The sequence below is a fragment of the Podarcis cretensis genome (assembly GCF_951804945.1).
Source record: "Podarcis cretensis genome assembly, chromosome: 9".
Taxonomy (NCBI): Eukaryota; Metazoa; Chordata; class Lepidosauria; order Squamata; family Lacertidae; genus Podarcis; species Podarcis cretensis.
In genome coordinates, this window is record NC_137178.1 from 2,107,562 (window position 1) to 2,121,069 (window position 13,508).

The 13,508-nt window shown below is 48.7% G+C and overlaps 1 protein-coding gene across 1 annotated transcript in view; it reads right to left on the reverse strand.

Moving 5' to 3' along the window:
- Positions 1 to 245: 245 nt before the first annotated feature.
- Positions 246 to 13,508, reverse strand: part of LOC307223788 (uncharacterized protein) — a 35,039-nt gene continuing 21,776 nt past the window's right edge. The window contains exon 10 of the mRNA XM_079990091.1: positions 246 to 1,193. Within this exon, the coding sequence (XP_079846217.1) occupies positions 589 to 1,193 (605 nt within the window). The 3' untranslated portion in view covers positions 246 to 588. The remainder of the gene's footprint in view (positions 1,194 to 13,508) is intronic.

The window sequence follows — 13,508 nt, forward strand, 5'->3', positions numbered from 1 at the left end:
CCCTCGCTTGAGCAAGCAGCCAGGATCCACCTCCCCGGCAGAAAGCTCAGCCCAAGGACCTCCTTTGCTGCCCACAAAGTCACCCAAGGGTAACCCTCATCAGATTGTTCATGGTGGAGGATGTGCCGACACTCAATGGTGCCAACCAAGGACAGGGAGCAGAATTATGTGACCATGCATCCCCTGTTCTATGGAAACCCCCCCCCCCCCCAAATTCAATGAATAAAGAGACAAGGCAAGTAGTATTTGGGTAAAATCAGGTCATGGCTTTATTAACTACTGGTGTAAGAGGTTTCACATAGACATCAGGGAGAACCAACAATTTCTGGCCCGTCTGCCGGAAGGACTTAATTTGGGGTCAACTGGAAGTGAGCGAGTTCTTGACCTACATCAAAGAGTAAGTCCCTTGCTGGATTGCACCTGGGGAGTGCTATGGCCCTAGCCCCCAGCTGGGCATCCGGGCAGAAGCATCTCTCCCGGATCCCTTTTCCGGGGGGGTAGGCAGAGGCTACAGCCTCCCCTCAATCCAAGACTATGCCTATCCAATGCATCAACTGGCCCTCAAGCAAATGCTTGCCGCCAAACCGCTCACATCTCAAAACAATACTTTAGGCCTCCCACCAGGTCAGTCAACCAAACATCAAGTCCCTCATCGGAGAGGTCTATCCCATCCTGTCGGAATAAGGCCTCTCGTTTGACTGTGATGTCAGGGTGTCGGATGACCCAGCCACCCAGCAGCTGCACCTTGTTCGTTACGTCTTTGTTCACTTTCTTCCTTATTCTGTCCCTTGATCTGTTCACGGATGCCTGCTGCGGTTCCGGGGTGCCAGGTCTCGGAATAATAGGCCAGCGCTGCCTCTCCAGTAGCTCGGACCAACAGAGGCTGGTCCGTGGGTATTGAAAGTGCAAGGTCTCCAAGTCTTCAGTGATAGCCTTGACTAGGTCAATCTTTTGTCCGCCCATGTCATTCTCACCCAGGTGAAAGATGATGATATCAGGTGGGCCCACCGTAGAGATCCGAGCAGTCAGCAATGGTAGGAGCTGATGCCACCTCATTCCCCTCTGGCCGATCCACGACAGCTCTATATTCGAGGGGAAGCCCAGGTTGCTGCCCCACCTGGACGAAACTGCGCGGACTTCGGCCCAATACACAACGCTGTGCCCGCAAATCCATACCTTCTTGGTGGCCAATCCTCAAAAAACCAAGAAAATAAACAAGACAGTGTAAGTTCAGGGGCGCAGGTGTGCCTTGGAATGCCATCTCCTGAGGGACTTAATTCTATCTGCTAGTAAGTCCCAATTTGTCGTGATGTGGGGGTTAGCTGGGAGGCACCAGCCAGGCAGAGGAGGAAGGCTCAGAGCCTGAGGAGTGGTGGTAGGGCAGAGAGGAAGAGGAGAGGAATGGTGGGGTGCTGAAGAGGCAACAGGCTTTCTCGAGCCGGAAGAGCCAGGCGCAGAAAGCGGTTCAGACTCAGCAAATGTTGCAGAGGGGGAGAGGACAGAGGCTGCAGAAGCATCTCAGGAGCTTGCCCTTCTTACTGGACTAAGTGTTAGCAATTTCACTCATCCAATGCTGCATTAATAATAATAACAATAATTTATTATTTCGCTCACAAGGGTCATAGGAACGTGCAAGCCCACTCACCATGACAAGGTGATGATCCAGCAAGTGAAGGGATCCACCTACACTCCAAGAATGGCTGCGGTGTTCTTTCTCTATGATCATTAAACACTCTTAAACTGGTAAGGGACTCTTAATTGCTTTGTTCTGCTGGTGCACAGGGGAAGAGGGAAGAGGGAGCCATTTCCCCGATGCCTGACAAATACTGACAACCTTAGAAGGTGTGAAGAGGGCAACCAAGATGTTCAAGGGTCTGGAAACCAAACCTTGAGGAGCACTTGAAGGAGCTGCATATGTTTAGCCTGGAAAAGAGGAGACTTGAGAGGAGATAAGAGAGATACAGGTAGGTAGTTGTGTTGGTCTGCCGTAGTCAAAACAAAATTTAAAAAAATCCTTCCAGTAGCACCTTAGAAACCAACTAATGTTATTGGTATGAGCTTTCGTGTGAATGCACACTTCTTCAGGAGATAAGGAGCTATCTTCAAATTTCTCATGGAAGATGGAGCAAGCTTGTTTTCTCCTGCTCCGGCAGGTAGGATTCAAACCCATTGCTTCTAGTTACAAGAAAGGAGATTCAGACTCAGCAGCAGGAAGAACTTAGCGCTGCTTCAACAGTCGAACAGTCTCCCTTGTGAGCTTGTGGATTCCTTCCTTAGAGGTTTTTAATCGGAGGCTGGGTGGCCATCTCTCAGGGATGCTTTAGCCAATATTCCTGAATTCCAGGGGGTTGAACTAGATGGCACTTACTTTTATCTGTCCTGATTCTACCATTATCCAGCTTCCTTACTTCTAGTGCTGTAAGAGAGCGAAAAACCTTTCCCTATCCACTTTCTTCATGCCCTGCATCATTTCATAAACTTTTATCATGTTGCCTCTTCCTCACCTTTTCTCTCAAATGAAAAGACCCAAATGCCATCCATCCCCCTGGAACCCTTTGCTCCCCTTCTTCTGAACCTTTCCCATCTTTACAACATCCTTTCTGAGGCACGACAACCAGAACTGTATGCAATATTCCAGACGTGTTCACACCGCAGATCTGCATGACAGTGTTATGATACCTGCAATTCTATTTTCCACACTTTTCGTAATGATCCCTGGGATGGAATCTGAAATTTTCAGTCGCAACTCAGTCCACTGACACCTTCATCAGGCCACCCCCTACGAGCCCCTAGTAAGGTAGCACCATGTGTATTGCTCAGTATGATTAACAATACGTATGGTTAGCACAATTAGTATGAATAAAAAATAAAGCTGGGTATCATGAAGGCAGAACTGTATGGGGAAGTTTTTAATGTTTGGTGGTTTATTATGTTTTTATATTTTTTGGAAGCCGCCCAGAATGGCAACCCAGCCAGATGGATGGGATACAAATAATAAAATGAAATAGTTGTTGTTGTTATTATTATTATTATTATTATTATTATTATTATTATTTGTCAGAGATAGGTCTCGGATCTGGATCAGTTGACGACAGCTGTATGAGGAGGCCAAGACTAAAGAGGCAAGACACAAAGTGTGGGATTTAAGGAGGGTCACTTTATTAACTACAGCAGAGTAACTTACAAATGGCAGGCAGGAAAGAGGCAATGTGTGGGCAGGAGTCCAAGTCTCTCTTGAGACTCCAAATCCTGTCGTGAAAGGCTAAGCCTACTTTGCAGGGAGGAAGGTGGTCTCCATTGCCCTCCTCTCTCCCCACTGCACCCCTTAAGGTGAGCTCTGGCTAACTCATGCACCCTTGGAGTCCCACAAATCCAGGCAAGTGACACAGGTCAACCTCAAGAGAGATCCCTTTCCTGCCCCACAGGTCCCCCTGGAGCCGCTTAGCAACCTGAAAAGTGATTTGGAGTACTCGCGGTTTTGCCAACTTCTCCCCTTTCGCAGGAGGATAAAGCTCGGTTTAGTCCTTCTTCCCCCACCGCCGCAGAATATGTGCTTTTATTTCTCTGTGGAGATTAGAGAGGAAAATATCATTCCCAGCAGCAGACAAGGAAATCCCATCCTTTCTGTAAAGTTCGTTCCTAGTGGGATTAATTTGGGTGTGAGATATCGTTCCGTCCCCCGTTGCAAACAGCGCCATTCTCACTTGTCTATTAAACTGTTTCCGCTTTTTGCACAATAGCTTCATGTTTGGGATGTTAATCCAGGCTCTCCTGGGCAAGATGTTGGACCACAGGATAACGACCCCCGGCCACCTTTGCCTAACCGCCTCCAAATCCTCTATCACTTTCTTAAGCAACTTGTTATATGGCAGCACCCCGAGGTCATTGCCACCTGCGTGCAGGACCACCATGTCCGGCTTCTGCCGGACCACTCCGTCCTGGAAGATTGTGGGCAACAGTTGATACCACTTCAAATTAATCTTGCCCAACCACTGAACAGAGGCCATCTGGCTCAGACCAAGGTCAGCTCCCGGGCTGTAGTATTTCGCTCTCTGCCCGGCGCCAAGAACAATACTGTGGCCTGCGATGAGGACTCGGACACGCTTGCCTCCAGCCAGGCCTCCTGTTAAAAAGAAACATCGTCAGTAGATTGCAACTCCGGACAGTTCTCTTTTCCCCAGCTTTTCATAAGCCCAACGGTACAGAAGCCTTGCAGAGGTGTTTCCAAACTGAGGCACAATCAAGAACACGAGACTGAGAAATCACAGGCAGGGCCGGACCACACATGAAGCGGACTGAGGCAGCCTCCTCAGGCGCTGGAATCCCGCAAAGACACCCCACCTGCTCCTACTGAACACTCGCAAGATCTTGCCACGGCCCCAGCATCTCCTCACTTCTCCTGTGGCAAAGGAGTGCCCCACAGAGATGCAAGAAGAGGCTGTGGCTTCTGGATTCCAGGGAGATCTCACAGACCTCTTGGGATACCTCACTAGAACCTGCAGACACGCAATTCCACAAAGCGAGTCCTTGGTGTAGCAGTGGCAAAGCCTCCTCGTTTCATCTCAGGCGGAGAAATGGGACACACCACCCCTGATTGCAGGGCACACTCAGAATGTCCAATTTAGCTGCCAACTGCCCTGTTCTAAATGCTCCCTGAGTTGATGCTGTTAAGGCTGCATAAGAGAAGCCTGCTGGATGAGGCCAGTGTCCCGTCTAGTCCAGCATCCTGTTCTCACAGTAGCCAACAAGATACCTATAGGATTCCAGCAAAAGAGCCCTCTGCTCTTTTGCAGATTTCACATCCAAGAGGCAAGGTTAGGATCTCAGCCTGCTTGTCTGACCAAAATGCAAACTGTATGTAGGCCATGAACAACATTTCCTGCAGCCCGAGGCAGGGAACAATGGCAAACTAAAAGAAATTCAGCAATAACGCTCTTCGGGCTGCATCAACAGAAGTATAGGGTCCAGATCAAGGGGAGTCCTAGTCTCACTCTATTCTGCCTTAGCTGGACCACTCCTGGAATACTGTGTCCAATTCTGGGCACCAGATATAGACAAGCTGGAGGATGTGCAGAGGAGGGCAACCAAGATGATCAAGAGTCTGGAAAACAAGCCATATGAGGAACAGTTGAAGGAGCTGGCCATGTTTAGCCTGGACAAGAGGAGACAATGAGAAGATCCGAGAGCCATCTCCAAATATATCAAGGGCCGGTTTTAAAATGCTTCCCAGTCTTTTGGCAAAGTATAAAAATCATGGGTTCTTATTTAGAAGTAACGCTAAGGTAGGACAATGTATATTGCTCTGTGTGATTAATAATATGTATGGTTAGCACTATTAAGTATGAACAAAAAATAAAGTTGGGTATAATGAAGGCAGAACTGTATAGGGAAGTTTTTAATGTTTGGTGGTTTATTATGTTTTTATATTTGTTGGAAGCCGCCCAGAATGGCAACCAAGTCAGATGGATGGGATACAAATAATAAAATAGTTAAAACAAAAAAAATTCCTTCCAGTAGCACCTTAAAGACCAACTAAGTTAGTTCTTGGTATGAGCTTTCGTGTGCATGCACACTTCTTCAGATACACTGAAACAGAAGTTTCCAGACCCTTCTATATAGTGAGAAGGTGGGGAGGGGTATTACTCAGAAGGGTGGTGGGAATGGGTGATTGGCAGATAGCTGTGATGAGCCTGTTGACGACTCTTAACGACTGCAATAGGTCTTACAGGAAAAAGCAAGGGGTGAGAAGGTGAAAAATGGCTTTGTCATGTATAATGAGATAAGAATCCAAGGTCTTTGTTCAGACCAGGACTCTCCATGGTTTTAAGTTTGGTGATAAGTTGCAATGCAGCTATCTGCCAATCACCCATTCCCACCACCCTTCTGAGTAATACCCCTCCCCACCTTCTCACTATATAGAAGGGTCTGGAAACTTCTGTTTCAGTGTATCTGAAGAAGTGTGCATGCACACGAAAGCTCATACCAAGAACTAACTTAGTTGGTCTTTAAGGTGCTACTGGAAGGAATTTTTTTTGTTTTGACTATGGCAGACCAACACGGCTACCTATCTGTAAATAAAATAGTTGTTGTTGTTGTTGTTGTTGTTATTTGTCAGAGATAGGTCTCGGATCTGGATCAGTTGGAGACAGCTGTATGAGGAGGCCAAGACTAAAGAGGCAAGACACAAAGTGTGGGATTTAAGGAGGGTCACTTTATTAACTACAGCAGAGTAACTTACAAACGGCAGGCAGGAAAGGAGGCAATGTGTGGGCAGGAGTCCAAATCTCTCCTGAGACTCCAAATCCTGTCGTGAAAGGCTAAGCCTACTTTGCAGGGAGGAAGGTGGTCTCCATTGCCCTCCTCTCTCCCCACTGCACCCCTTAAGGTGAGCTCTGGCTGACTCATGCACCCTTGGAGCCCCACAAATCCAGGCAAGTGACACAGGTCAACCTCAAGAGAGATCCCTTTCCTGCCCCACAGGTCCCCCTGGAGCCGCTTAGCAACCTGAAAAGTGATTTGGGGTACTCGCCGATTTTGCCAACTTCTCCCCTTTCGCAGGAGGATAAAGCTTGGCTTAGTCCATGTTCCCCCACCGCTGCCGAATATGTGCTTTTATTTCTCTGTGGAGGTTAGAGAGGAAAACATCGTTCCCAGCAGGAGACAAGGAAATCCCATTCTTTCCGTAAAGTTCGTTCCTACTGGGATTAATTTGGGGGTGAGATATCATTCCGCCCCCTGTTGCAAACAGCGCCATTTTCACTTCTCTATTAATATATTGCCGCTTTTGGCGCAATCGCTTCATGAACGGTTTAGTGCATGAGGCACTCCTGGGCAAGATGTTGGACCACAGGATAAGGATCCCCGGCCACGTTTGCCTAAATCCCTCCAAATCCGCTACCACTTGAGAAACTATATCCTCACTCTTCATAAACCTCATTTCATAGTCGTCCAAGTGCAGAACCACAATGTCCAGCTTCTGCCAGACCACCCTGTCCTGGAAGATTGTGTGCAACAGATGACTCCACCTGCAACTCTTCCTGCCCAACCACTGAACAAAGGCCATGTGGCTCAGACCCAAGTCAGTTCCCAGACTGGAGTGTATCGCTCTACGTCTGGCCTGAAGAACTGTACGGTGGCCTGCGATGAGGACTTGGACACGCTTGCCTCCATCCCAGCCATCTGTCAACAAAAAATATCATCAGTAAATTGCAACTCCGGACAGTTTTCTTTCCCCCGGCTTTTCAGATGTCTATCGGTGCTTGGTAAGATGCTAAACATGACCTGTTTATGTTTTGTATGCCTCTCAAAGGTGTCTCCAGGTGTACTGCAGTTGGGGCCACCGTAATCCTAAATGAGCAGGCCCAAAGTACCTCCAACACATCCAGCACCAGCTGCTCAAGTGTTTTCTTAGTTTCTGTCCAGAACTGAAACTTGGTAAGAAGATGGCCATGCGAACGAGGCATGAAGATCCCTGGAGAGTTGCCCTTATGCTCTGCATATTCCTCGAAGACAGTCATTGCTCAGAGATCAGCCTCCAAGCGTGGGCTTAACGGCACCATCAAGCTCTTCGGTCAGTATTGGACCACGTCCTCAGTAGAACCCCAACCTCCAAGAACACCAGACTGAGAAATCGCAGGCAGGGCCGGACCACACATGAAGCGGACTGAGGCAACCTCCTCAGGCGCTGGAATCCCACAAAGACACCTCACCTGCTCCTACTGAACACTCGCAAGATCTCGCCATGGCCCCAGCGTCTCCTCACTTCTCCTGTGGCAAAGGAGTGCTCCACCAGAAAAGCAACGAAAAGCGGCTGTGGCTTCCGGATTCCAGGGAGATCTCAGAGACCTCTTGGGATCTCTCACTGGAACCTGGTAGTCACAGATGTGCAATCTCAGAATGCACAGGAGTGGCAGTGACAAAGCCTTCCCGTTTCATGTAATAGTAACAATAATTTGTTATTCATACCCTGTCCATCTGACTAGGTTTCCCTAGCCGTTCTGGGAGGCTTCCAGCACACATAAAAACATAGTAAACCAACAAACTTTAAAAGCTTCCTGTCAGAGCTGCCCCTAGGTCCCAGCTCACAGAGGACCAACGCGAGGCTGTCGTTATGTACAAAAGTCTTTATTGAGGTTCAGTTTCCATTTCAAAGCCGCAGCGCGCAGCTCTACGTCTTAACCCTAGACCGGCGAAGTACCGTCTGAGTCTCCTCCCCTATGACACCAGTTTAAGATCCTAGCCCTGCTCCACCTTTTACGCTGCTCTCTCCTCCTCTGGGTCCTCCTGCCCGCTGGGGCATTGCCCTTTCTGGACTCTTCCGACGCTGAGTCGCTTAGCTCCTCCCCCTCCCTCCGGCGGGCTTTAGGACCCGGTTCCCAATCCTCATTCTCTGCTGTCCCGCGCTCCTGTACATTTGAACTTGCCTCTCGCGCCAACCCAGTGACCTTCCTCCTGACCGTTACACTACTTCTGTCACTGCTTCCCTCTTCCGGGATACTGGCCGGATCTGACCTCCCCTCCGTTGTCTGACTCTCCGATGGAGGTGTGGTCAGCCCTGCCTTATCTTCTCTCCCTGGTGGGGAATGCACTGGCCCCGATCCTTGGGACTCTTCCCCCCCACTCTGCTCTGGTGGGGAAGCTGGTCCTGATTTCCAACTACTGCTCTGGGAGTCCCTGCTGCCCCCTTGCTCCTGGGGCGTTCCCCTTGGGAACCCCCTACCCCTGGCCACTGGCGCCCCCTTCTGTGAATCTTCCGATTCGCTGGAGAGGCTCATGGAATCTCTCGGTCCACTGTCCTCTTCTCCTACGCTCCCCTCGGATCCTTCCCCTTCGCTCTCCATCTCCTCTCTTCCCTGTGCCTCTGCTCCTGAACCCCTGACACTTCCCTATACAGAACTGCCTTCAAATGTCTTCTAAAAACATATTGTTATTCATCTCCTCAACATCTGGTGGGAGGGTGTTCCACAGAGCAGGCGCCACTATTGAGAAGGCCCCTGCCTGGTTCCCTGTAACCTCACTTCTCGCAGTGAGGGAACTGCCAAAAGGGCCTTAGCGCTGGAGAAACTCCTTCAGGAATACTGGGCTGAGGTTGTTTAGGGCTTTAAAGTTCAGCACCCACACTTTGTGCTTTGAAGTGTATTGGGAGCCAATGTGAGTCTTTCAGGACCGGTGTTATATGGTCTTGGCGGCTGCTCCCAGTCACCAGTCTAGCTGCTGCATTCTGGATTAGTTGTAGTTTCTGAGTCACCCTCAAAGGTAGCCCCATGTAGAGCGCATTGCAGTAGTCTAAGCGGGAGATAACCAGAGCATGCACCATTCTTGTGAGACAGGGCACAGGCAGAGAGGATCTCACATAGAGCTAGCAGACAGCCACCCTGGACACAGAATTGATCTGCACCTCCATGGACAGCTGTGAGTCCAAAATGACACCCAGGCTGTGCACCTCATATCTGAGGGGCAGAGTTATCCCATTCAGGACCAGGGAGTCCCCCACAACTGCCCACCCTGTCCCCCCAAAACAATACTTCTGTCTTGTCAGGATTCAGTGTTAGCCACTATTCATCCTCCAACCCTCTCACACAGGACTTTCACTGCTTTCACTGGTTCTGATTTGAAGGAGAGGTAGAGCTGGGTATCATCGGCATACTGATGAACACCCAGCCCAAACCCCCTGATGATCTCTCCCAGCAGCTTCAAATAGATATTGAAAAGCATCGGGGAGAGGACGGAACCCTGAGGCACCCCACAAGTGAGCACCCAGGGATCCGAACATTCATCCCTCAACACCACTTTCTGGACATTGCCTAGGAGGAAGGAGAGGAACCACTGTATAACAGTGCCCCCAGCTCCCAGCCCCTCTAGATGGTCCTGAAGGATGTCATGGTCGATGGTGTCAAATGCTGCTGAGAGATCCAGCAGAACTAGGAAACAGCTCTCACCTTTGTTCCTAGGCTGCCGGAGATCATCGACCAGTGTGACCAAGGCAGTTTCATGCCTATGATGAGGTCTGAATCCCAACTGGAAGGGATCCAAATGGTCCGCATCTTCCAGGCGTGCCTGGAGTTGTTCAGCAACCACCTGCTCAATCACCTTGCCAAGAATGGAAGATTTGAGACTGGGCGATAGTTGGCCATGATGGCTGGGCTCAAAGATAGCTTTTTAAGAAGAGGTTTAATAACTGCTTCTTTAAGTGGGTATGGGAAGATTCCCACACAGAGGGAAGCATTCACCACCCCGCACAGCTCATCGCCCAGTCCTTCCCAGCTCTCATTATGAGCCAGGATGGGCAAGGATCAAGGAGACACGTGGTCAGTTTCACTTGTCTCCACATCCTCAGATGTAACAGACTGGAATTGTTCCCATGCGAAATGACTAGGCAGAGCTCTGGCACTCTCCCACCCCAACCCTGCCCCATTGTGGGGTCTACCACCCTCCGAATCTGATTTTTACCTGCAAAAAACTTTGTGAAGTCATCATAGGAGACCTTGCAGTCCGTGCTGGACTCAAGCTGGTGAAGGTGGATCTGTAAAACTCCAGACCACCTGGAAGAGTCTCCTGGAACTATTTTCTGCAGATGCAATAGAGTCGGTGAAGAAGGTCCTCTTTGCCATCGTTATCAAAACTTGGTAGGCTCAACGTTGAGCTGTAACCCATGTTCAATCTGATTCAGAGTGGGTTTTCTGCCACCGGCACTCTAGCCATCATTTGATTGCCCTCAGCCAAGGGGAGAACCACGGGGTCATCGAGGCTCCATGCAATTGGGGTGGGCACTTCGGAACCAGACAAGTCAACAACCCTAGTTAACACCGCATTCCAATGAGCCACCAGTAAATCAGCTGAAAGGCCATCAACATGGGATAAAACATCCCCTACCACTCTCTGGAAACTATGTAGATCCATTCATTAAGTGGCTGTGGCGGACCATTCTAATTGGTCCCACTTCCCTATGCAGGGGATGGTAGCGGAGAAGTCTAGTTGCAACAGGAAGTGATCCGACATAGCACTTCTTTTGTTTCACTTTTAGTGTCAGATCACCCACATTCATAGAAGTGAACACCAAATCTAAGGCATGTCCGCCACTATGAGTTGGACCAAACTTATTCAGGTACAGCCCCATGAAGGCCATGCTTTCCACAAAGTCCCAAGCAGCACCGTGTAAGGTCATGTTGGCATGGATGTTAAACTCACCCAGGACCAAGATGGGTGGCTCCAGGAAAACATCTGACATGACCTGAAGCAGCGTGAGCAGGGAATCCTTGGTGCAGCGGGGAGGTTGGTACACCAATAGCAATCCTGTGCTGCCTGTTCTGCCCCTATTGCCCAACTTTAGAGAAGTGGGTCTTCCTAATAAGGACGCCCAACGAAAACAAAGGACTTCCTAAAAATCACTGCAACCCCCCCCTCCCCACCCACAGGACCTGGGTTGCTGTGCATAAGGGAAGCCTGGCAGACAAGCACCAGCAAGAACAGGCTCATATGCCTCGTCCAACCAAGTCTCTGTTACACATTTCAGTTCAAGTCCTCAATCCATGATCAAGTCATAGACGGCAGTGGTCTTCTGGATCATTGACCTGGCATTGCACAGCAGCACCTGAAGGTCATGTGGGACACCCTTGTTGATACCTGTAACCTTCTGGTCAGGACCAGACCCAGAGGCAGGGATAGTCTCCAAACAACGAGTAAACCTGCCCCCTCGGTAATGACATGGTCTGGTCCTAGCGTAACTCCTCCTCCTGCCCATGATCACGGAAATCGGGTGTCCCAATAAATCCCCCCTCCCCCCGTAGAACCTGCCCAAGCCAACCCCATTGGCTAGGACTCACTCCCTGAACCTATCCCCTTAAAAACAGATTTCCTTATAAAAACCACAAAACAAACCTATTACTAGAAAATAACAAGAGAAACAATGCCACTTGCGGAAATGATTCCCATAGATTACGCACTGAATAATGCAGCCTCATTTGGAGACACAGAGTGCTTCTCCATGATGGTTGGGAGGGGCATTCCTTCTCCCATCCCGCCATTTTCCTAAGCCTAAAGTCAGAGGAAACATTTGCAAGCACTTTGGCCTGAACCGGTAAATACAAGGAGACACTTTACCTCTTAACATTCCAACTAGTAGTCCTGTCGCCTAATATGCAAGTTGTACTCCTCAAGTTGCTCAACTATAGGTCATATATGTTACCACCCCTACCCTAATCTGAACATTGAAAACTGATGGAATCATATAAAAGTAGAGTTGGAAGGGAGCCCAAAAGCCAGCTAGTCCAACCCTGCAATGCAGGAATTTCAGAGAAGCATCCATGGCAGATGGCCATCCAACCTCTGATTAAAAACCTCTGAGGAAGGAGAGTCTACAACCTCCCAAAGGAGCGGCTCGCCCTGTCAGAAAGTTCTTCCTGATGTTGAATCAGAATCTTTCTTCTAACTTGAAGCCACTGGTTCAGGCCCTACCCTGCAGAGAGGGGGGAAATAAGCTGGCTACATCTTCCATGTGGCAGCCCTTTAGGTATTTAGAGAAGGGTATCGTATCTCCTCTCAGCCTCCTCTTTTCCAAGCTAAAAACACCCAGTTTCTTCAACTGTTCCTCATAAGCCTTAGGCTTCTAGACCTTTGATCATCTTGGTCACCATTCTATGAACACTTTCCAGATTATCAATCATGTTTCTTAAACTGGGGTGCCCAGAACAGGACACAGTATTCCACGTATGGTCTGAACAAGGCAGAATAGATGACTTTTAATTCCCTGTATCTGGACATTGGACTTCTCTTGATGCAGCCTAGAATAGCATTAGCTAGTTTTGCTGCTGCAGCACACTGTTGAATTATGCTAAGCTTGTGGACCACCAAGACCCCTAGATCCTTTTCACAGGTTTTACTGGCAAGCCAAGTATTTCCTGTCTTATATTTGTAAAGTTGGTTATTCCTGCCTAAATGCAGAACCTGACAGTTGCCCGTATCAAAACTCATTTTGTTAGTTTGGACCCAGTTCTCCAATCTGTTAAGGTCATCTTGAATCCCAATTGTGCCTTCTGCAGCATTAGCTCCCCCTCCAGGGTTGGTGTCATCTGCCAATTCGATGAGCATCCCCATAATTCCATCATCCAAGTCATACATAAAGACGTTGAACAACAATGACCCAGGACAGAACCCTGTGGCACCCCACTTGTCACTTTTTTCCAGGATGATAAGAAACCATTACTGGGCACTAGTTGGGTTCAGTCAACCATCTACCAACCCACCTAAAGGCAAAGTAAAAAAAGGTAAAGGACCCCTGGACAGTTAAGTCCACTCAAAGGTGACTATGGGGTGATCTTTGAATGAAGGATGGCATACAAATTTAATAAATAAATTTCTATACAACTTTTTCTATCTTCTCATTCATATTCCCTCTGATTTTATTCATTTGTTCTGCTTCCCTAAATATAGAGACCACCAATAATTAAATATAGATATTTAAAATATATCTCTGTGTGTGTTTTCGTTTGCTTGCTTGCTTAAAAGTATCG